Raw genomic sequence first — 23608 nt, forward strand, 5'->3', positions numbered from 1 at the left:
TTCTGCTTTCAACTACCATTCCTCAACATATAAGGCCACTCCATTCTGCTTTCAACTACCATTCCTCAACACATAAGGCCACTCCATTCTGCTTTCAACTACCATTCCTCAACACATAAGGCCACTCCATTCTGCTTTCAACTACCATTCCTCAACATATAAGGCCACTCCATTCTGCTTTCAACTACCATTCCTCAACACATAAGGCCACCCCATTCTGCTTTCAACTACCATTCCTCAACACATAAGGCCACTCCATTCTGCTTTCAACTACCATTCCTCAACACATAAGGCCACTCCATTCTGCTTTCAACTACCATTCCTCAACACATAAGGCCACCCCATTCTGCTTTCAACTACCATTCCTCAACACATAAGGCCACTCCATTCTGCTTTCAACTACCATTCCTCAACACATAAGGCCACTCCATTCTGCTTTCAACTACCATTCCTCAACATATAAGGCCACTCCATTCTGCTTTCAACTACCATTCCTCAACATATAAGGCCACTCCATTCTGCTTTCAACTACCATTCCTCAACACATAAGGCCACTCCATTCTGCTTTCAACTACCATTCCTCAACATATAAGGCCACTCCATTCTGCTTTCAACTACCATTCCTCAACATATAAGGCCACTCCATTCTGCTTTCAACTACCATTCCTCAACACATAAGGCCACTCCATTCTGCTTTCAACTACCATTCCTCAACATATAAGGCCACTCCATTCTGCTTTCAACTACCATTCCTCAACACATAAGGCCACTCCATTCTGCTTTCAACTACCATTCCTCAACACATAAGGCCACTCCATTCTGCTTTCAACTACCATTCCTCAACATATAAGGCCACTCCATTCTGCTTTCATCTACCATTCCTCAACATATAAGGCCACTCCATTCTGCTTTCATCTACCATTCCTCAACATATAAGGCCACTCCATTCTGCTTTCAACTACCATTCCTCAACATATAAGGCCACTCCATTCTGCTTTCAACTACCATTCCTCAACATATAAGGCCACTCCATTCTGCTTTCAACTACCATTCCTCAACATATAAGGCCACTCCATTCTGCTTTCAACTACCATTCCTCAACACATAAGGCCACTCCATTCTGCTTTCAACTACCATTCCTCAACATATAAGGCCACTCCATTCTGCTTTCAACTACCATTCCTCAACATATAAGGCCACTCCATTCTGCTTTCAACTACCATTCCTCAACATATAAGGCCACTCCATTCTGCTTTCAACTACCATTCCTCAACATATAAGGCCACTCCATTCTGCTTTCAACTACCATTCCTCAACATATAAGGCCACTCCATTCTGCTTTCAACTACCATTCCTCAACATATAATGTGTTGGCTCAAAGACTCTTTTGTCTAGTAATTATTTTGTCCTTTTATTGTGGTATGTGTAGGCTTTCAATAAGATAGAATCATAAAAAACTGTGACCACAAAACCTGAAACACACAATATGCCTCAATTCACAGAGGCCTGTGAGGATGTGTAAAAGTTCTTGAAAACAGATATACTCAAAGGTTATGTATGTGAATTAAATATGCCTAGTCATTACACATTTTGCTAAACAGTAAAGGAGTTTAAATAATTTGAAGACTACATATACGATTATTGCAATATACTTGCAAAATGAATACTTGCTAAATTAGATTAGCCTGCTTGTGTTCTATAACATTACCGCAACACTACGCCCTCAGCCATAGGCTATGGGGCGGATTGATGCCAGTCACACTAAATTAAATCCAACGCAGGTCAAAAGTTTTAGATTTAACTCTGTACTGTCATCTAGTGGTAAAGTGTCTACATACACGCTCACTCTGTTTGCAAGACTCACCAGTGTAATTATAAACAGGCCCTATATAATGTTTTCTCATACACTTACATATGATATAATGGCTACAGCATTACAATATGATACAAAACTAAATGAATGTATTAAAACGACAATTGTATTCATTGGTTGTAATGGGTATGCCAATAATGTATTTTTGGCGTAATGTGGCCATAGTACACAATGTCCTACACAGGAATATAAATAACCAATGTTTGTTGAATTATTTATCATGAAGGATTAGGCTCATTTAAAGAAGGTCAAATTCAGAAAGAGAAAAACACAACGGGGAATACACACCGGTGAATGGCAGCCTTATATTTTTATGATAAAGTATAATAATTTGTTAAAACATTCCACGCTGTCTTCAACAAATAAATAACAGTGATCTTGATGAGCTTGAAGTGTTTGTACATATCCTGCTCGTCCTTATTTGACGTGACGTAAAACGTAGGTCCGTATGACGCCGCATCTCTTTGTTGGTCCAGCAGCAGCTGCGCTCATGTTGTTGTAGCTAGCTACTCTCTCTCTCCGGAAATATTTTTTTTCTCTTTCGAAATATTTCGTCTCTTGTTTCGTTGCGGCCTGTACACATCCTCGTATCTAGCGTTTGGTATCATACCTTGTCACAATATCAAGTTAACCGAGTAATGGACTCAGACGAAGGGTACAATTATGAATTCGACGAGGAGGAAGAGGAATGCAGCGAAGACAGCGCTGAGGAGGATCCCGAAGACGACACTCTGGAAGTGGAGTTGGATGATCCTGTTGTGGCCGGTGGAGAGCGAGATGAATGTGGGGAGACCGGGGGCAGTGGCCTAGGGCCCGGTCAAGACGAGGAGGACTATCGGTTCGAGGTTCTGACTGCTGAACAGATCCTTCAGCATATGATCGAGTGTATCAGGGAGGTCAATGATGTCATCCAGGTGAGGTGAAGGAAAGGCCGAGGATGTTGGGTCTCGGTAGGCCGCAGATTGTAAAACGTAAACAGCTAATTAGTAATTAGTTAGTTTACTGCCCAGAACAAACAATCGTAGGTAACGGTAAGCCTCAACGCATGTTAGCTTGTTTGCTAGCTAACGTTACCTAGCTAATTACAAACTAACGTTAGTAACGTTACCTTAGTTTAGGTACTGTAGCTAAGTTACTCAGACTTCAATTTCAACAAACTACTACTGTAACTAACCAGCTAGCTAAATTAACGTTATCTGTCTAGGGAAGCTGCCAACTTTAGTTTAGTCAACTAACGTTAGCTAACGAACCAATAACGTAACGTTATGTCTCTTGAAAGACTAGTGCGCCTGGCTCAGCGAGATAAGTGAGTTGTCAGTTCTGCCAAGATGCTGACCCAACTAGCTACAGTAAGATTTAGTAAAAATAACTGTTAGACCCAGCCAGAAAACCTAGCTAGTTTGGCTAGTCATCTTTGTCATTCCCCTGTTAGCTACAACGTAGCTATTACAACACTGTCATCAACGTATTTGTCTTCTTTTATGGCACCAAAATGGCGAAGTAGCTAACGGTACTGAGCTATCTAGCTTGCGTGAGATCCTATCAGCCCCCTATGTCCATAGTTTCACCTGGATTATAGCTAGCCACCTAGCTAGCTATCTTACTTTCCACTGTGTCTGATTTTGAGGCCTGTGCGCCTGAAACAACATGGCCGAACCTTGATTCCCACTTCTGTCAGTCAGTGAGTTTGTCTGCAATGAATTGCAGATTTTTATGAATCCTATTATTAGACACATTTTGAACAATAATAGCCTAGAACGTATTTGTCGTGTAACTGACATGACCGTACTGCTAGTTACCGTTTAGTGTATTCTAATCCAATGCTAAATAGCTAGCTAGTTAAGTGGCTGTCTTTTAAAAGCTATGAAGCTTCCGGAGGCAATATAAATGTGTATTTTGCCTCCTAATTTTTGCTACTCTTCTCTAGAACCCTGCAACGATAACAAGAATACTTCTTAGTCACTTCAATTGGGACAAAGAGAAACTGATGGAAAGGTTAGTCGTGACATTGGCTCTTGTATGATTTGTTGTAAAACTCATTGTAAAACAGTGTAATCTTCTTGGCTCTATTAGTGCCATCATTGTGTTAGTTAGGTGGTCTGTTGAATGTCCATGGTCTGGTATTAAATATGAATAGACAGCATTACACAAGGAAATTGAATTGATCAAATCAATTGTCTGTTTACCAATTTCACTGCAGACCCTTTTTAATGCTCAATTTGCGCTATGTCCAATAGTTAAAACTCCCGAGATCTGGGCACAGGTTTCGCCTTTGTCTTGGTGCTCTAGTTTGGCTATGACTTATTGCCTTTCTATGTAACCATTTGTTATAGCATGACCCGAAGTCCCTATTCTAGTGAATAATACACTGATGACATGTCTTCTCTCACTAGATATTTTGATGGGAACCTTGACAAATTGTTCTCGGAATGCCATGTCATCAACCCCAGTAAGAAGTCGAGGACACGGCTGATGAACACGAGGTCCTCTGCTCAGGATCTTCCCTGTCAGATCTGCTACCTGAACTACCCAAACACGGTCAGTACCTTACCCTAAACCCTTACCCTGAACCCTGTCCCTTACCCTGAACCCTGTCCCTTACCCTGAACCCTGTCCCTTACCCTGAACCCTTACCCTGAACCCTGTCCCTTACCCTGAACCCTGTCCCTTACCCTGAACCCTGTCCCGTACCCTGAACCCTTACCCTGAACCCTGTCCCTTACCCTGAACCCTTACCCTGAACCCTGTCCCTTACCCTGAACCCTGTCCCTTACCCTGAACCCTGTCCCTTACCCTGAACCCTATTTCCTACCCTGCACCCTATCTTCTACCCTCAGACTCTGGTAGTGTAGCTCTGAACTACCCAAACTCGGTCAGTAGCCTACTCTGAAGGGAAAGACACAACCCCTAGACATGAAGGGAAACACTTAACTCCTAGCCCCTACCTCTAGCTACTAGGCACTAGTGTAGATGTGAAAAGATCAGGACATGATAGGGCTGGAATTGCCAGGGACCTCACGATACAATATCACCATACTGATACGATATGTATCATGATACAATATCACCATACTGATACGATATGTATTACGATACAATATCACCATACTGATACAATATGTATTACGATACAATACCACCATACTGATACGATATGTATTACGATACAATATCACCATACTGATACGATATTTATTACGATACAATATCACCATACCGATACGATATGTATTACGATACAATATCACCATACTGGTACGATATGTATTATGATACAATATTACCATACTGATACGATATGTATCACGATACAATATCACCATACTGATACGATATGTATCACGATACAATATCACCATACTGATACGATATGTATCACGATACAATATCACCATACTGATACGATATGTATTACGACACAATATCACCGATACGATATGTATTACGATACAATATCACCATACTGATACGATATGTATCACGATACAATATCACCATACTGATACGATATGTATCACGATACAATATCACCATACTGATACGATATGTATTGCGATTCAATACTGCTATTTCATATTAACACATTACACTATATGTCTGCTACAGAGGGAAGAGCGCAGGAGAAAACTAGTTTTGATCAGTCATAGAAATAAAGTGCTGAAAACGTGTTGGCTCACTATTTTTAAATAAACTAGCTATAGGATGAATAATACCTGAGATTTGGTGCGGGTACAGCCGATTAGCTCGAGCTAACACTACCTAGCAAAAAAATATATCTATATAGTCAAAGTATCGATATAATATTGTGATGTGTAACTGTATAGATTCCCCCCCCCCATCACTAGGACATGCCCTGTCAGATCTTCTAGCTGAACTACCCAAACTCAGTCAGTCAGTATTATGAAAGGAGACACCCCCTAGCCTCTAACCCATACCCCCTAGCCTCTAACCCATACCCCCTGGCCTCTAACCCATACCCCCTGGCCTCTAACCCATACCCCCTGGCCTCTAACCTATACCCCCTGGCCTCTAACCCATACCCCCTGGCCTCTAACCCATACCCCCTGGCCTCTAACCCATACCCCCTGGCCTCTAACCCATACCCCCTGGCCTCTAACCCATACCCCCTGGCCTCTAACCCATACCCCCTGGCCTCTAACCCATACCCCCTGGCCTCTAACCCATACCCCCTAGCCTCTAACCCATACCCCCTAGCCTCTAACCCATACCCCCTAGCCTCTAACCCATACCCCCTAGCCTCTAACCCATACCTCCTAGCCTCTAACCCATACCTCCTAGCCTCTAACCCATACCTCCTAGCCTCTAACCCATACCTCCTGGCCTCTAACCCATACCCCCTGGCCTCTAACCCATACCCCCTGGACTCTAACCCATACCCCCTAGCCTCTAACCCATACCCCCTGGACTCTAACCCATACCCCCTGGACTCTAACCCATACCCCCTGGCCTCTAACCCATACCCCCTAGCCTCTAACCCATACCCCCTGGCCTCTAACCCATACCCCCTGGCCTCTAACCCATACCCCCTGGACTCTAACCCATACCTCCTAGCCTCTAACCCATACCCCCTGGCCTCTAACCCATACCCCCTGGCCTCTAACCCATACCCCCTGGCCTCTAACCCTTACCCCCTGGCCTCTAACCCATACCCCCTGGTCTCTAACCCATACCCCCTAGCCTCTAACCCATACCCCCTGGCCTCTAACCCTTACCCCCTGGCCTCTAACCCATACCCCCTGGCCTCTAACCCATACCCCCTGGCCTCTAACCCATACCCCCTGGCCTCTAACCCATACCCCCTAGCCTCTAACCCATACCCCCTGGCCTCTAACCCATACCCCTTAGCCTCTAACCCATACCCCCTAGCCTCTAACCCATACCTCCTAGCCTCTAACCCATACCCCCTAGCCTCTAACCCATACCCCCTACCCTCTAACCCATACCCCCTGGCCTCTAACCCATACCCCCTGGCCTCTAACCCATACCCCCTAGCCTCTAACCCATACCCCCTAGCCTCTAACCCATACCCCCTAGCCTCTAACCCCTATACCCCCTAGCCTCTAACCCATACCCCCTAGCCTCTAACCCATACCCCCTAGCCTCTAACCCATACCCCCTAGCCTCTAACCCATACCCCCTAGCCTCTAACCCATACCCACTAACCCTTACCCCCTAGCCTCTATGACTGAATCTTCATCTCCAACAGTACTTCACTGGCCTGGAGTGTGGACACAAGTTCTGCATGCAGTGTTGGGGGGACTACTTGACTACCAAAATCATCGAGGAGGGGATGGGACAGGTAAGCATCACAAACACCTTTTTGTTTTACCAGGAAAAGACCCTTACGGTAAGAAACCCTTGGTGGGCGGGGCCTGGCAAGAGGTCAGCAGGAAGTAGTCAAGAAGAAAGCAATGCAATAGCACAGACAAAACGTTAAAATAATAACCTTTGACCTTTGGCTTATTCATACATACATTCATACACACAGCAGGTATGTATGTATCGTTACCATGGACTGTAAACTCTTACTCTGACTCATTGGGCTTTTGTTGAGATGTGAAAAATCTCACCATGTTTCCTTTCTCTTTCTTAAAAAAAAAAAGACAATTTCCTGCCCTGCTCACAGCTGTGATATATTGGTGGACGACAACACGGTCATGTAAGTGTTACGTCAGTGTCGCTTTACATTCCACAGCAGGTAGACTAGCGGTTAGCGCATTAGGACAGTAACTGAAAGGTTGCTGGTTCGAATACCCGCGCCGTCAAGATGAACAATCTGTCTGTGCCCTTGAGCAAGACACGTAACCCTGATTTGCTCCAGGGGCTCCTTACTACTATGTCTGACCCTGTAAAACAACAAATTTAACTGCATCTATCCGCTCTGTGACAGTAAAGCCTTTCATTTATTATTATTACGTTTCAGCATTACATACACGCTGCTTGCTCTACACGCTGCTTGCTCTACACGCTGCTTGCTCTACACGCTGCTTGCTCTACACGCTGGTTGCTCTACACGCTGCTTGCTCTACACGCTGCTTGTTCTGTGAGAGTTGGAGATGTAGAGTAGCAGATTTTATAAAGTTTATAAATCACATTTTTTTTGTATTTGTTCAAATCCACTACATTTAATTAGCATTTCAATAAACCAAATGATTTTCCTGTAGGAGACTGATCACAGAGTCCAAGGTGAAGTTGAAGTACCAACACTTGATTACCAATAGTTTTGTAGAGGTAAGATGTGTAATGTTCTTTATTGATTATATATATACAGCAACTGTGTTTTATATGGAGATGTCTGTACTCTAAAATACAATGTAGTAATTATCCATGAAAGCCCCACTGAGAATATTTCATGTGTTCTTCAGATGTTAGATAATCTTGCTTGTTTTGGAGAAGAGGATTGGCATGTATTCCTTCTGCTTGTATCCCCTCTTCTTATGCTCCTGTCCTCTCGTCCTCAGTGCAATCGACTGTTAAAATGGTGCCCGGCGCCAGACTGCCATCACGTAGTCAAAGTCCAGTACCCAGATGCTAAGCCTGTGAGATGCACATGTGGCCGGCAGTTCTGGTAAGAGACAGCCATACTAGGACTTACATTCCCTGCTTATTGGTTTTGTTTTGTACATCATACACGTTCTCTGGCATGTAAAAAGGACCATCTACCACTAATACTCACACAGAGAAGTCTTGATTTATTAACACACGGTAAAAGGAGTGTAACCAACATCTCTCAAAACGCATGTGATATCTCTTGCAGTTGTCACACAAATGGAATCCTAAAAAAAACATTGATTTTTTTTGGGGTTACATGTGGATCTTTATTTCTATCCAATCATTGCAGCTTCAATTGTGGTGAGAACTGGCATGATCCTGTCAAGTGTAAGGTATGTCACAACTGAGTCTAAATTCAACCCTCCCTGTCAGTGGTAATGTAATAGTAGTCAGACCCAGTCCACAAAAACAACTTTAACCCTTACCCCATATACATTTCATGTACTGTAGATCTGACAGGATAGGTGGTGGTAGCTTCACCTTTTCCCCTGACGGGATAGGTGGTGGTAGCTTCACCTTGTCCCCTAACGGGATAGGTGGTGGCTGCTTCACCTTGTCCCCTGGCGGGATAGGTGGTGGCTGCTTCACCTTGTCCCCTGGCGGGATAGGTGGTGGCTGCTTCACCTTGTCCCCTGGCGGGATAGGTGGTGGCTGCTTCACCTTGTCCCCTGGCGGGATAGGTGGTGGCTGCTTCACCTTGTCCCCTGGCGGGATAGGTGGTGGCTGCTTCACCTTGTCCCCTGGCGGGATAGGTGGTGGCTGCTTCACCTTGTCCCCCGGCGGGATAGGTGGTGGCTGCTTCACCTTGTCCCCCGGCGGGATAGGTGGTGGTGGTGGCTGCTTCACCTTGTCCCCTGACGGGATAGGTGGTGGCTGCTTCACCTTGTCCCCTGACGGGATAGGTGGTGGCTGCTTCACCTTGTCCCCTGACGGGATAGGTGGTGGCTGCTTCACCTTGTCCCCTGACGGGATAGGTGGTGGCTGCTTCACCTTGTCCCCTGGCGGGATAGGTGGTGGCTGCTTCACCTTGTCCCCTGGCGGGATAGGTGGTGGCTGCTTCACCTTGTCCCCTGGCGGGATAGGTGGTGGCTGCTTCACCTTGTCTCCCGGCGGGATAGGTGGTGGCTGCTTCACCTTGTCCCCCGGCGGGATAGGTGGTGGCTGCTTCACCTTGTCCCCCGGCGGGATAGGTGGTGGCTGCTTCACCTTGTCCCCCGGCGGGATAGGTGGTGGCTGCTTCACCTTGTCCCCCGGCGGGATAGGTGGTGGCTGCTTCACCTTGTCTCCCGGCGGGATAGGTGGTGGCTGCTTCACCTTGTCCCCCGGCGGGATAGGTGGTGGCTGCTTCACCTTGTCCCCCGGCGGGATAGGTGGTGGCTGCTTCACCTTGTCCCCCGGCGGGATAGGTGGTGGCTGCTTCACCTTGTCCCCCGGCGGGATAGGTGGTGGCTGCTTCACCTTGTCCCCCGGCGGGATAGGTGGTGGCTGCTTCACCTTGTCCCCCGGCGGGATAGGTGGTGGCTGCTTCACCTTGTCCCCCGGCGGGATAGGTGGTGGCTGCTTCACCTTGTCCCCCGGCGGGATAGGTGGTGGCTGCTTCACCTTGTCCCCCGGCGGGATAGGTGGTGGCTGCTTCACCTTGTCCCCCGGCGGGATAGGTGGTGGCTGCTTCGCCTTGTCCCCCGGCGGGATAGGTGGTGGCTGCTTCGCCTTGTCCCCCGGCGGGATAGGTGGTGGCTGCTTCGCCTTGTCCCCCGGCGGGATAGGTGGTGGCTGCTTCGCCTTGTCCCCCGGCGGGATAGGTGGTGGCTGCTTCGCCTTGTCCCCCGGCGGGATAGGTGGTGGTAGCTTCGCCTTGTCCCCCGACGGGATAGGTGGTGGCAGCTTCACCTTGTCCCCTGACGGGATAGGTGGTGGCAGCTTCACCTTGTCCCCTGACGGGATAGGTGGTGGTAGCTTCACCTTGTCCCCTGACGGGATAGGTGGTGGCAGCTTCACCTTGTCCCCTGACGGGATAGGTGGTGGCAGCTTCACCTTGTCCCCCGGCGGGATAGGTGGTGGTGGTGGTAGCTTCACCTTGTCCCCTGACGGGATAGGTGGTGGCAGCTTCACCTTGTCCCCCGGCGGGATAGGTGGTGGCTGCTTCACCTTGTCCCCCGGCGGGATAGGTGGTGGCTGCTTCACCTTGTCCCCCGGCGGGATAGGTGGTGGTGGTGGCTGCTTCACCTTGTCCCCCGGCGGGATAGGTGGTGGCTGCTTCACCTTGTCCCCCGGCGGGATAGGTGGTGGTGGTGGTAGCTTCACCTTGTCCCCCGACGGGATAGGTGGTGGCAGCTTCACCTTGTCCCCTGACGGGATAGGTGGTGGCAGCTTCACCTTGTCCCCTGACGGGATAGGTGGTGGTAGCTTCACCTTGTCCCCTGACGGGATAGGTGGTGGCAGCTTCACCTTGTCCCCCGGCGGGATAGGTGGTGGTGGTGGTAGCTTCACCTTGTCCCCTGACGGGATAGGTGGTGGCAGCTTCACCTTGTCCCCCGGCGGGATAGGTGGTGGTGGTGGTAGCTTCACCTTGTCCCCTGACGGGATAGGTGGTGGCAGCTTCACCTCGTCCCCCGGCGGGATAGGTGGTGGCTGCTTCACCTTGTCCCCCGGCGGGATAGGTGGTGGCTGCTTCACCTTGTCCCCCGGCGGGATAGGTGGTGGCTGCTTCACCTTGTCCCCCGGCGGGATAGGTGGTGGCTGCTTCACCTTGTCCCCCGGCGGGATAGGTGGTGGTGGTGGTAGCTTCACCTTGTCCCCTGACGGGATAGGTGGTGGCAGCTTCACCTTGTCCCCTGACGGGATAGGTGGTGGCAGCTTCACCTTGTCCCCTGACGGGATAGGTGGTGGCAGCTTCACCTTGTCCCCCGACGGGATAGGTGGTGGCAGCTTCACCTTGTCCCCCGACGGGATAGGTGGTGGCAGCTTCACCTTGTCCCCCGACGGGATAGGTGGTGGCTGCTTCACCTTGTCCCCCGGCGGGATAGGTGGTGGCTGCTTCACCTTGTCCCCCGGCGGGATAGGTGGTGGTGGTGGCTGCTTCACCTTGTCCCCTGACGGGATAGGTGGTGGCTGCTTCACCTTGTCCCCCGGCGGGATAGGTGGTGGTGGTGGCTGCTTCACCTTGTCCCCTGACGGGATAGGTGGTGGTAGCTTCACCTTTTCCCCTGACGGGATAGGTGGTGGTGGTGGCTGCTTCACCTTGTCCCCTGGCGGGATAGGTGGTGGCTGCTTCACCTTGTCCCCCGGCGGGATAGGTGGTGGTGGTGGCTGCTTCACCTTGTCCCCCGACGGGATAGGTGGTGGCTGCTTCACCTTGTCCCCTGACGGGATAGGTGGTGGTGGTGGCTGCTTCACCTTGTCCCCCGACGGGATAGGTGGTGGTGGCTGCTTCACCTTGTCCCCCGACTGGATAGGTGGTGGCTGCTTCACCTTGTCCCCCGACGGGAAATGTAGAATTGTCACCAAATTGCTTATCCTTTCAGATCTCCACTAGTGACAATGGGTTGGTTCTAGACCGAGCCCTAGTCTACACATTTATGGTTAATGGTAAAGTGTACTTGGGGACAGAGGTCCCCTGAGATTAACATAGTAATACTTCCTGTAATATAGTTACATTATCAAACAAAGATTGTTGACTTTGAACTTGTTGTATTGAATATCTTTTCCCGTGTTGAACCTTTCAGTGGTTGAGGAAATGGATCAAGAAGTGTGACGATGACAGCGAGACGTCCAACTGGATCGCAGCCAATACAAGGGTATTTAAACAGGCTTACCTCTAAACACAATCATGGTCTGTTTTTATGGAGGTCCAGAAACTAGCTATATCACTTGCTAGTCCCTCCACGAAACCAGCTAGATTTGTGTTTTGAGTATCTCTTTCAGTATTTTAGGACTGGTTTCCCCAGACACAGATTACGCCCTATTCCTGGACTAAAAATAATTCTCAGTGGATATTCTAGACTTAATCTGTGTCAGGGAAAACTGGCTCTTATATGTTGCTCTATAGTGCTGCTGCTGTGTGAATGATGGACTGTTACTGAGCCCCTCTCTGCTTGGCCATCTTTCCCTCAGGAGTGCCCCAAATGCCACGTGACCATTGAGAAGGACGGCGGCTGCAACCACATGGTGTGTCGGAACCAGAGCTGCAAGGCAGAGTTCTGCTGGGTCTGCCTGGGGCCCTGGGAACCACACGGCTCTGCCTGGTGGGTGGATCTACCTCCTACTGACTAGTACTATTTTACTGGAAGTCTATGGGTATCTGCTAGCATGCTAGTAGATACCCATAGACTTGCAGTCATTGTGCTAATGCTAGTTAGCATTGGCTCGTGAAACTACCTCTAACTTCCTTCATACTGGCCACGGAAACATAAAAATGGTATCGGCGAGTTCATCTGACTCTGGGGAAGTTGATAAATGACCTCACTGCCAACATTCAGAAGCATCCCTTTTTAGATTCCTTTATTGTCCTTCCGCTTTATCCCAACACCTCCGAAAGACACATACAGGTTGGAGTGGGGGGGGGGGGCTGCCTTACTTGGGCGCCCGTGGAGCAGTTGTTGTTGGGGGGGGGGTTAGGTGCCTTGATCAAGACCTCAACGACAGGTGAAGGCGTCTAGGATTTCTCTCCTGTTAATAGCTCACTTCCGGACAGATTTTGTCAGACCCGGGATTTGAACTGGCATCCCTCCGGTTGCTGTCGGTCTTTGTTGTTGCTGTAATAAGGAAGGAAGCTACAACCATATTGGACTAAAATGTTTTGAATTTTTTTTTTCTCACTAATTACTAGCTCTGTTTTATTGTAGGTACAACTGCAACCGCTACAATGAGGATGATGCCAAGGCGGCGAGGGACGCCCAAGAGGTAACAGTGAGTCATGGTGTCTTTAGTGTTCCTCACTGTAGACTAGAATCACAACATAGTCCTGGTCTTTGTTGACCATCATGTATAATGATAGACATATTTCCTCATTCCCACAACAGTTACGTGATGGCTATGCTAGTGACGGTGTAGTGGTGGCTATGCTAGTGACGGTGTGGTGGTGGCTATGCTAGTGACGGTGTAGTGGTGGCTATACTAGTGACGGTGTAGTGGTGGCTATGCTAGTGACGGTGTAGTGGTGGCTATGCTAGTGACGGTGTAGTGGTGGCTATGCTAGTGACGGTGTAGTGGTGGCTATGCTAGTGACGGTGTAGTGGTGGCTATGTTAGTGACGGTGTAGGGGTGGCTATGCTAGTGACGGTGTAGTGGTGGCTATGCTAGTGACGGTGTGGTGGTGGCTATGCTAGTGACGGTGTAGTGGTGGCTATACTAGTGACGGTGTAGTGGTGGCTATGCTAGTGACGGTGTAGTGGTGGCTATGCTAGTGACGGTGTGGTGGTGGCTATGCTAGTGACGGTGTGGTGGTGGCTATGCTAGTGACGGTGTAGTGGTGGCTATGCTAGTGACGGTGTGGTGGTGGCTATGCTGGTGACGGTGTGGTGGTGGCTATGCTAGTGACGGTGTACTTAAGCAATAAGGCCAGAGTGGGTGTGGTATATGGCTAATATACCACAGCTAGGGACTGTCCATACGCATAACGCAACGCGAGTGCCTGGACACAGCCCTTAGCCGTGGTATATTGGCACTATACCTCACCCCCCGAAGGGCCTTATTGCTATTATAAACTGGTTACCAACTTAATTAGAGCAGTAAAAATAAATGTTTTGTTATACCTGTGGTATACCACGGCTGTCAGCCAATCAGCATTCAGGGCTCGACCCACCCAGTTTATAATGGTGGTTATGCTTGTTATGGCATACTGGTGGTGGTTGTACTAGTAGGGGGGCACTAGTGGTAGGTGGGTGTGCTAGTGGTGGGTGGGTGGGTGTCCTGCTAGTGGTGGGTGGGTGTCCTGCTAGTGGTGGGTGGGTGTGCTAGTGCTGGGGGGGGGGGGGGTGCTAGTGGTAGGTGGGTGTGCTAGTGGTAGGTGGGTGTGCTAGTAGTAGGCGGGTGTGCTGCTAGTGGTAGGCGGGCGTGCTGCTAGTGGTGGGTGGGTGGTTAGTGCTGCTAGTGGTGGGTGGGTGGCGGTTGTTATGCTAGTAGTGGTGGTGGTGGCGGTTGTTATGCTAGTAGTGGTGGTGGTGGCGGTTGTTATGCTAGTAGTGGTGGTGGTGGCGGTTGTTATGCTAGTGGTGGCGGTTGTTATGCTAGTGGTGGCGGTTGTTATGCTAGTGGTGGTGGTGGCGGTTGTTATGCTAGTAGTGGTGGTGGTGGCGGTTGTTATGCTAGTAGTGGTGGTGGTGGCGGTTGTTATGCTAGTAGTGGTGGTGGTGGCAGTTGTTATGCTAGTAGTGGTGGTGGTGGCGGTTGTTATGCTAGTGGTGGCGGTTGTTATGCTAGTGGTGGCGGTTGTTATGCTAGTGGTGGTGGTGGCGGTTGTTATGCTAGTGGTGGTGGTGGCGGTTGTTATGCTAGTGGTGGTGGTGGCGGTTGTTATGCTAGTGGTGGTGGTGGCGGTTGTTATGCTAGTGGTGGCAGTTGTTATGCTAGTGGTGGCGGTTGTTATGCTAGTGGTGGTGGAAGCGGTTGTTATGCTTGTGGTGGCGGTTGTTATGCTTGTGGTGGCGGTTGTTATGCTTGTGGTGGCGGTTGTTATGCTAGTAGTGGTGGTGGTGGCGGTTGTTGTGCTAGTAGTGGTGGTGGTGGCGGTTGTTATGCTAGTAGTGGTGGTGGTGGCGGTTGTTATGCTAGTAGTGGTGGTGGTGGCGGTTGTTATGCTAGTGGTGGCGGTTGTTATGCTAGTGGTGGCGGTTGTTATGCTAGTGGTGGTGGTGGCGGTTGTTATGCTAGTAGTGGTGGTGGTGGCGGTTGTTATGCTAGTAGTGGTGGTGGTGGCGGTTGTTATGCTAGTAGTGGTGGTGGTGGCGGTTGTTATGCTAGTGGTGGCGGTTGTTATGCTAGTGGTGGCGGTTGTTATGCTAGTGGTGGTGGTGGCGGTTGTTATGCTAGTGGTGGTGGTGGCGGTTGTTATGCTTGTGGTGGCGGTTGTTATGCTAGTGGTGGCGGTTGTTATGCTAGTAGTGGTGGTTGTTATGCTAGTGGTGGCGGTTGTTATGCTAGTAGTGGTGGTGGTGGCGGTTGTTATGCTAGTAGTGGTGGTGGTGGCGGTTGTTATGCTAGTGGTGGCGGTTGTTATGCTAGTGGTGGCGGTGGCGGTTGTTATGCTAGTGGTGGTGGAAGCGGTTGTTATGCTTGTGGTGGCGGTTGTTATGCTAGTGGTGGCGGTTATGCTAGTAGTGGTGGTGGCGGTTGTTATGCTAGTGGTGGCGGTTGTTATGCTAGTAGTGGTGGTGGCGGTTGTTATGCTAGTGGTGGCGGTTGTTATGCTAGTGGTGGCGGTTGTTATGCTAGTGGTGGCGGTTGTTATGCTAGTGGTGGCGGTTGTTATGCTAGTGGTGGCGGTTGTTATGCTAGTGGTGGCGGTTGTTATGCTAGTGGTGGCGGTTGTTATGCTAGTGGTGGCGGTTGTTGTGCTAGTGGTGGCGGTTGTTATGCTGGTGCTGGCGGTTGTTATGCTGGTGCTGGCGGTTGTTATGCTGGTGCTGGCGGTTGTTATGCTAGTAGTGGTGGTGGCGGTTGTTATGCTAGTGGTGGTGGCGGTTGTTATGCTAGTAGTGGTGGCGGTTGTTATGCTAGTAGTGGTGGCGGTTGTTATGCTAGTAGTGGTGGCGGTTGTTATGCTGGTGGTGGCGGTTGTTATGCTGGTAGTGGTGGTGGCGGTTGTTATGCTGGTAGTGGTGGTGGCGGTTGTTATGCTAGTGGTGGTGGTGGCGGTTGTTATGCTAGTGGTGGTGGTGGCGGTTGTTATGCTAGTGGTGGCGGTTGTTATGCTAGTGGTGGCGGTTGTTATGCTAGTGGTGGTGGTGGCGGTTGTTATGCTAGTGGTGGTGGTGGCGGTTGTTATGCTAGTGGTGGTGGTGGCGGTTGTTATGCTAGTGGTGGCGGTTGTTATGCTAGTGGTGGTGGTGGCGGTTGTTATGCTAGTAGTGGGGGTTGGTGGCGGTTGTTATGCTAGTAGTGGTGGTGGTGGTGGTTGTTATGCTAGTAGTGGTGGTGGTGGCGGTTGTTATGCTAGTGGTGGCGGTTGTTATGCTAGTGGTGGTGGTGGCGGTTGTTATGCTTGTGGTGGTGGTGGCGGTTGTTATGCTGGTGGTGGCGGTTGTTATGCTGGTGGTGGCGGTTGTTATGCTGGTGCTGGCGGTTGTTATGCTGGTGCTGGCGGTTGTTATGCTGGCGGTTGTTATGCTAGTGGTGGCGGTTGTTATGCTAGTGGTGGCGGTTGTTATGCTAGTGGTGGTGGTGGCGGTTGTTATGCTAGTGGTGGTGGTTGTTATGCTAGTGGTGGCAGTTGTTATGCTAGTGGTGGCGGTTGTTATGCTAGTAGTGGTGGTGGTGGCGGTTGTTATGCTTGTGGTGGTGGTGGCGGTTGTTATGCTAGTGGTGGCGGTTGTTATGCTAGTGGTGGCAGTTGTTATGCTAGTAGTAGTGGTGGTTGTTGTTATGCTAGTAGTGGTGGTGGTTGTTATGCTATTGGTGGTGGTTGTTATGCTAGTGGTGGCAGTTATGCTAGTAGTGGTGGTGGTGGCGGTTGTTATGCTTGTGGTGGTGGTGGCGGTTGTTATGCTAGTGGTGGCGGTTGTTATGCTAGTGGTGGCGGTTGTTATGCTAGTGGTGGCGGTTGTTATGCTAGTGGTGGCGGTTGTTATGCTAGTGGTGGCGGTTGTTATGCTGGTGGTGGCGGTTGTTATGCTAGTGGTGGCGGTTGTTATGCTAGTAGTAGTGGTGGTTGTTGTTATGCTGGTGGTGGTGGTTGTTATGCTATTGGTGGTGGTTGTTATGCTGGTGGTGGTGGTTGTTATGCTAGTAGTAGTGGTGGTTGTTGTTATGCTAGTAGTGGTGGTGGTTGTTGTTATGCTAGTAGTGGTGGTGGTTGTTGTTATGCTAGTAGTGGTGGTGGTTGTTATGCTAGTAGTGGTGGTGGTTGTTGTTATGCTAGTAGTGGTGGTGGTTGTTGTTATGCTAGTAGTGGTGGTGGTTGTTGTTATGCTAGTAGTGGTGGTGGTTGTTGTTATGCTAGTAGTGGTGGTGGTTGTTGTTATGCTAGTAGTGGTGGTGGTTGTTGTTATGCTAGTAGTGGTGGTGGTGGTTGTTGTTATGCTAGTAGTGGTGGTTGTTGTTATGCTAGTAGTGGTGGTTGTTGTTATGCTAGTAGTGGTGGTGGTTGTTGTTATGCTAGTAGTAGTGGTGGTTGTTGTTATGCTAGTAGTGGTGGTGGTTGTTGTTATGCTAGTAGTAGTGGTGGTGGTTGTTATGCTATTGGTGGTTGTTGTTATGCTAGTAGTAGTGGTGGTTTTTGTTATGCTAGTAGTGGTGGTGGTTGTTGTTATGCTAGTAGTAGTGGTGGTTGTTGTTATGCTAGTAGTGGTGGTTGTTGTTATGCTAGTAGTGGTGGTGGTTGTTGTTATGCTAGTAGTAGTGGTGGTTGTTGTTATGCTAGTAGTGGTGGTGGTTGTTGTTATGCTAGTAGTAGTGGTGGTTGTTGTTATGCTAGTAGTGGTGGTTGTTGTTATGCTAGTAGTAGTGGTGGTTGTTGTTATGCTATTGGTGGTGGTTGTTATGCTAGTAGTAGTGGTGGTTGTTGTTATGCTAGTAGTGGTGGTGGTTGTTGTTATGCTAGTAGTAGTGGTGGTTGTTGTTATGCTAGTAGTGGTGGTGGTTGTTGTTATGCTAGTAGTGGTGGTGGTTGTTATGCTATTGGTGGTGGTTGTTATGCCAGTAGTAGTGGTGGTGGTTGTTATGCTAGTAGTAGTGGTGGTTGTTGTTATGCTAGTAGTGGTGGTGGTTGTTGTTATGCTAGTAGTGGTGGTGGTTGTTATGCTATTGGTGGTGGTTGTTATGCTAGTAGTGGTGGTGGTTGTTGTTATGCTAGTAGTGGTGGTGGTTGTTATGCTAGTGGTGGCGGTTGTTATGCTAGTAGTAGTGGTGGTTGTTGTTATGCTAGTAGTGGTGGTGGTTGTTATGCTAGTACTAGTGGTGGTTGTTGTTATGCTAGTAGTGGTGGTGGTTGTTGTTATGCTAGTAGTGGTGGTGGTTGTTATGCTAGTACTAGTGGTGGTTGTTGTTATGCTAGTAGTAGTGGTGGTTGTTGTTATGCTAGTAGTGGTGGTGGTTGTTATGCTAGTACTAGTGGTGGTTGTTGTTATGCTAGTAGTAGTGGTGGTTGTTGTTATGCTAGTAGTGGTTATACTAGTGATGATGAGCATATATAAAGGTAAACATATTCTCCCAGGCTTGATTGTTGTTCTGATTTTAAGAGCCAGGCGTTCTCCCTCCTCCTCCTCCTCCTCCTCCAGCGGTCCAGGGCAGCCCTGCAGAGGTACCTGTTCTACTGCAACCGTTACATGAACCACATGCAGTCGCTGCGCTTCGAGCACAAGCTGTACGCCGGGGTCAAGGCCAAGATGGAGGAGATGCAGCATCACAACATGTCGTGGATCGAGGTGCAGTTCCTGAAGAAGGCCGTGGACGTGCTGTGTCAGTGTCGCTCCACACTCATGTTCACCTACGTCTTCGCCTTCTACCTCAAGAAGAACAACCAGTCTATCATCTTTGAGGTAACTTTACAGCTATAGTCCTGACCCAAACCCTTCTACCTGAAGAACAACCAGTCTATCATCTTTGAGGTAACTTTACAGCTATAGTCCTGACCCAAACCCTTCTACCTGAAGAACAACCAGTCTATCATCTTTGAGGTAACTTTACAGCTATAGTCCTGACCCAAACCCTTCTACCTGAAGAACAACCAGTCTATCATCTTTGAGGTAACTTTACAGCTATAGTCCTGACCCAAACCCTTCTACCTGAAGAACAACCAGTCTATCATCTTTGAGGTAACTTTACAGCTATAGTCCTGACCCAAACAGAGAAGGGAGGGGGAAAGAGAGAGAAGGAGAGAGTGGAGAGAGTGAGAGTAGTCTATTTAGCTTGTAGTGTTTCAATTGCTCCAGTAACTCTTGGTACAGTTGTATACAGTAAAGCCATGATGTATTTCTACACCTACAAGTCAAGGTCTCTCTAAAGGAACCCTTTATTTCCACAGTTGTTGTCATGAGGGGAAGTTCCTGTTTGTGTAGTTCTATCAGGACAAGTAGTGGCCCTATACTGTACACTGAGTGTACGAAACCCAGCAGCGTTGCAGTTCTTGACACACTCAAACCGGTGCGCATGGCACCTACTACTATACACTGTTTAAAGGCACTTAAATATTTAGTCTTTCTCATTCACACTCAATTGCACAAACACAATCCATGTCTCAAGTCTTAAAAATCCTTCTTTAACCTGTCTCCTCCTCCTTCATCTACTGATTTGAAGTGGATTTAACAAGTGACATCAATAAGGGATCATATCTTTCACCTGGTCAGTCTGTCATAGAAAGAGCAGGTGTTCTTAATGTTTTGTACATTCAGTGTATATGCTGTGACTGAACCCAAGCCGTCCTCTTTTAGAACAATCAGGCTGACTTGGAGAATGCTACGGAGGTTCTGTCTGGATATCTGGAGCGGGACATCTCCCAGGACTCTCTGCAGGACATCAAACAGAAAGTACAGGACAAGTACAGGTGAGTTCAATACATAATATAGATGTCTTTATTATGACAGGAAGTACAGGTTAGTCTGCAACAGGATAGATGATTTAATAGATCAGTGTATCTATGAAATTATACCAGATTTGCCTTTTTGTACTATGACATTTGAATGGCAACTATGCCTACTATGAGGCTGTCATTGATCAGCGATTAATTTAATCAGAAATGGTCTCTTGTTCCATTCTATTTGTCTCTGTTGTCAAGCCGAATATGGATTAGTTGGCTACGCTACAGCGTTATGTCAGAATGAGACCAGACTGATTTTAAAATGAGCCTTCCTCTCCTCCTCCTCCCTGTTTCCTGTTTCCTGTCCTCCAGATACTGTGAGAGTCGGCGGCGGGTGCTGCTGCAGCATGTGCATGAGGGCTATGAGAAGGACCTCTGGGAATACATAGAAGATTAAGGATAGACTCTTTACTAATAAAAAAACCTCGACAGACTAGAGCGCTGATGCAATGCCACGGGGCAGCACTGGTTTTCACCTATTGTTGCTGATCTTCCCAATATTGCGTATTTTTTTCTCTTGGGTTTTGTTTAATGGAAAAGTTTAAATAAATTATATCAACAACAAAAAAAAAATGGTAGAATATTTCAAACATTAATTGTACAACAGTATTGTTTGTAGCAGATTGGATTGTGAGGACAAAAAAGAACTCCCTGCTTCTCTCAATTGGTCACTATTGTAACATCACCCCCCCCCCCCCCCCCCCCCCCCCACTCTGTTCAGTTTTCCAGTGAGATGTATTTTATTTGTTTCATTTTTAAGTACCCTTGTGTGGGACATGGGTTTGTGTTCAACACAGTCCAACTGTTCAAGCCATGTTCATTAAATGTGGTTAGATCACATGTAGGGTTTTTGAATGTTGATTTGCTGATTGTAAGGTGCTAAACCATGTGGGTTGGCAGGAGAAACCATCGGGAGTGCAGAAAAAGGAAACATGTTTTTCATTTTGTAAATAACGCATATGCATGGAACAGCAAGTGTGGACGTTTTCTTTTATTTCTCTTTTTGTTGTGTTTTTGAAAAATATTTATTCTTTTTTTTTATTTTTTATTTTATATTCAATATAGTTGCTGTGTGGAAGACGAGTTCCCTCCTGCTTTAAAAGAAAACGTCTTCTTTGTGAGGGTTTGGAAGCTGTGTAGCTTCACCCAGGAGAAGGAAAGAAACCGTTTGAACGAGCGATAAAACTCTTGACAGGGTGGTAGTAGCTTTTTAAAAGCAATTCTGACAAAACAATCCACCTAAAAGACAGCATTAGGTGAGCGAATGAGACTAAAGAACAAAACATATTTTAATTAACAGCAAGCCAGACTGTAGTTCAGGTAATACATTGATTTATTCATAGTTGGAATTGACCTTGTAACCTTCAGAGGTTATCAACTAATTGTACCTGAGGGGGTTTTCGAGAAATTAATAGAGAATGACTTGGAAAGGACTCCGCTGTGTCCTAAGTGGCTCCCTATATAGTGCACTATGGGCCCTGGTCAAAAGTAATGCATTATATAAGGAATGGAGTGCCGTTTGTGATGAAGGTCATGTCCTGTTTGTTCTAACCCCCCTCATTCCCTCTCCCTCGTGTTTTTGTTCTTCCATCACCACCCCTCCTCCTGTTTCTCCTTAGAAGTTGTAATTTACAGATAACACACTACCAACTGTTTCATGAGAGCCAAATTGAGTGACATTCACTCATAAAAAAAATAAACAAATGTATTTCTTTTTTCAGACTTGAGCTTTTCATGTTTTTTTTGTATATATCTTGGTCACCTGGGAGGCGGTAGGGCACCTTGGTCACCTGGAAGGCGGTAGGGCACCATGGTCACCTGGGAGGCGGTAGGGCACCGTGGTCACCTGGGAGGCGGTAGGGCACCGTGGTCACCTGGGAGGCGCTAGGGCACCGTGGTCACCTGGGAGGCGCTAGGGCACCGTGGTCACCTGGGAGGCGGTAGGGCAACCTGGGAGGCGGTAGGGCACCGTGGTCACCTGGGAGGCGCTAGGGCACCGTGGTCACCTGGGAGGCGGTAGGGCAACCTGGGAGGCGGTAGGGCACCGTGGTCACCTGGGAGGCGGTAGGGCAACCTGGGAGGCGTTATGTAATTCCCTGAAAGTGCTGTTTTTAAACTTGAGTCAGTCAGCATGACAACATGACCTAGTCCTAGGCCCCTAAAGAAGTAGAAACTGTGACAGACCTGGCTGACAAGACGTACCCCATAACCCCCCTCCCCCCCCTTTTTTAAATCTGTGTTCTGTAAAGGAGTATTGCTTTCAACAGCACCATCCAGTTGAGCTATACAAACTGCTTCGTGGGCTTTAAGGAACGAGTCTTGTCCGACAGCTGCATTTAAAAAAATATATAAGGACTGAGCATAAAGAAGCGCTGATGTTTTGAGATGTCTGTTGTTGTAAAGCTTTGGCATCTAGGCTAGACTATGAGAGTGGCGTTTACACTGGTTGCTAGTCTGAAATGACACCCTATTCCCTATATAGTGCACTACTTTTGACCACAGACCAATTGGGGAGTAGAGCGCTATAGGGGATAGGTTGTCATTTGGAAAGAAGCCTGGGTTGTACCAACATGATGCCATTTACCTTCATAACACTTTCCAGTTTTATACGAGCTTACGAGGTCCAAAACAAGACCAACCCCTAGCCCAGGGAAGTGGCTGGACTAGTCACAGTGCTGTCCTCAGTCAGTGTTTGTTGGAATACATTTCTCAATGCACTGTAGCCCTGGAGAAAGACAAGAGTCTGGCATTGATGTGGCTGACAAGACGGAAACAAAGATTTCTCTTCACCCAAAGTGTGAATCATCTGAAAATACTATTTTTATCTCTTGTTTCTGATACTTTCTGTGAAATGGGAAGTTCAGATACAGTTGCTTTCATGTATTATAACCATTCTTACAAACAAAATGTCCTATTTAAATAAATGTCATTCAAAAGGAATTTTGTTATACGATTTGTTTCTTTAGACAAAATATAATTAACACTTGGCTCCTGTTCACATTCAACCTGCATCAAATGTCATAGACCCATAAACATTACAGTGCATTCATACCCCTTGACTTTTTCCACATTTTGTTACGTTACAGCCTTATAAAATGTATTAAATTGTTTTTCTCCCCTCAATCTATACACAATACCCCATAATGACATCACAATACCCCATAATGACATCACAATACCCCATAATGACAAAGCAAAAACAGGTTTTTAGAAATGTATTAAATGAAATATCACATTTATATAAGTGTTAAGACCTTTTACTCAGTACTTTGTTGAAGCATCTTTAGTAGCGTTTACAGCCTCGAGTCTTCTTGGGTGTGACGCTAGAAGCTTGGCACAGCTGTATTTGGAGAGTGTCTCCCATTCTTCTCTGCAGATCCTCTCTAGCTCTGTCAGGTTGGATGGGGAGCGTCGCTGCACAGCTATTTTCA

At 47.8% G+C, this 23608-nt stretch overlaps 1 protein-coding gene across 2 annotated transcripts; it reads left to right on the forward strand.

Annotated features, from left to right (window-relative positions):
* The first annotated feature begins 2302 nt into the window (after positions 1–2302).
* Positions 2303–23117, forward strand: LOC139562755 (E3 ubiquitin-protein ligase arih1). Of its 2 annotated transcripts, none has more exons than XM_071380745.1 (14): positions 2303–2787; positions 3801–3868; positions 4267–4411; positions 7101–7193; positions 7498–7553; positions 8059–8125; positions 8356–8462; positions 8736–8778; positions 12172–12243; positions 12560–12690; positions 13291–13354; positions 18880–19140; positions 20032–20144; positions 20490–23117. In XM_071380745.1, the coding sequence occupies exons 1-14, from the start codon at positions 2512–2514 to the stop codon at positions 20572–20574; spliced, it is 1581 nt and encodes a 526-aa protein (XP_071236846.1). In that variant the 5' UTR covers positions 2303–2511; the 3' UTR covers positions 20575–23117. The 2 variants fall into 2 exon arrangements, with proteins under 2 accessions (XP_071236846.1, XP_071236848.1); XM_071380747.1 differs by having other exon boundaries at positions 2304–2787; positions 13291–13348.
* The last annotated feature ends 491 nt before the right edge of the window (positions 23118–23608 follow it).

Source organism: Salvelinus alpinus, chromosome 33 (genome assembly GCF_045679555.1).
Source record: "Salvelinus alpinus chromosome 33, SLU_Salpinus.1, whole genome shotgun sequence".
Lineage (NCBI taxonomy): Eukaryota > Metazoa > Chordata > Actinopteri > Salmoniformes > Salmonidae > Salvelinus > Salvelinus alpinus.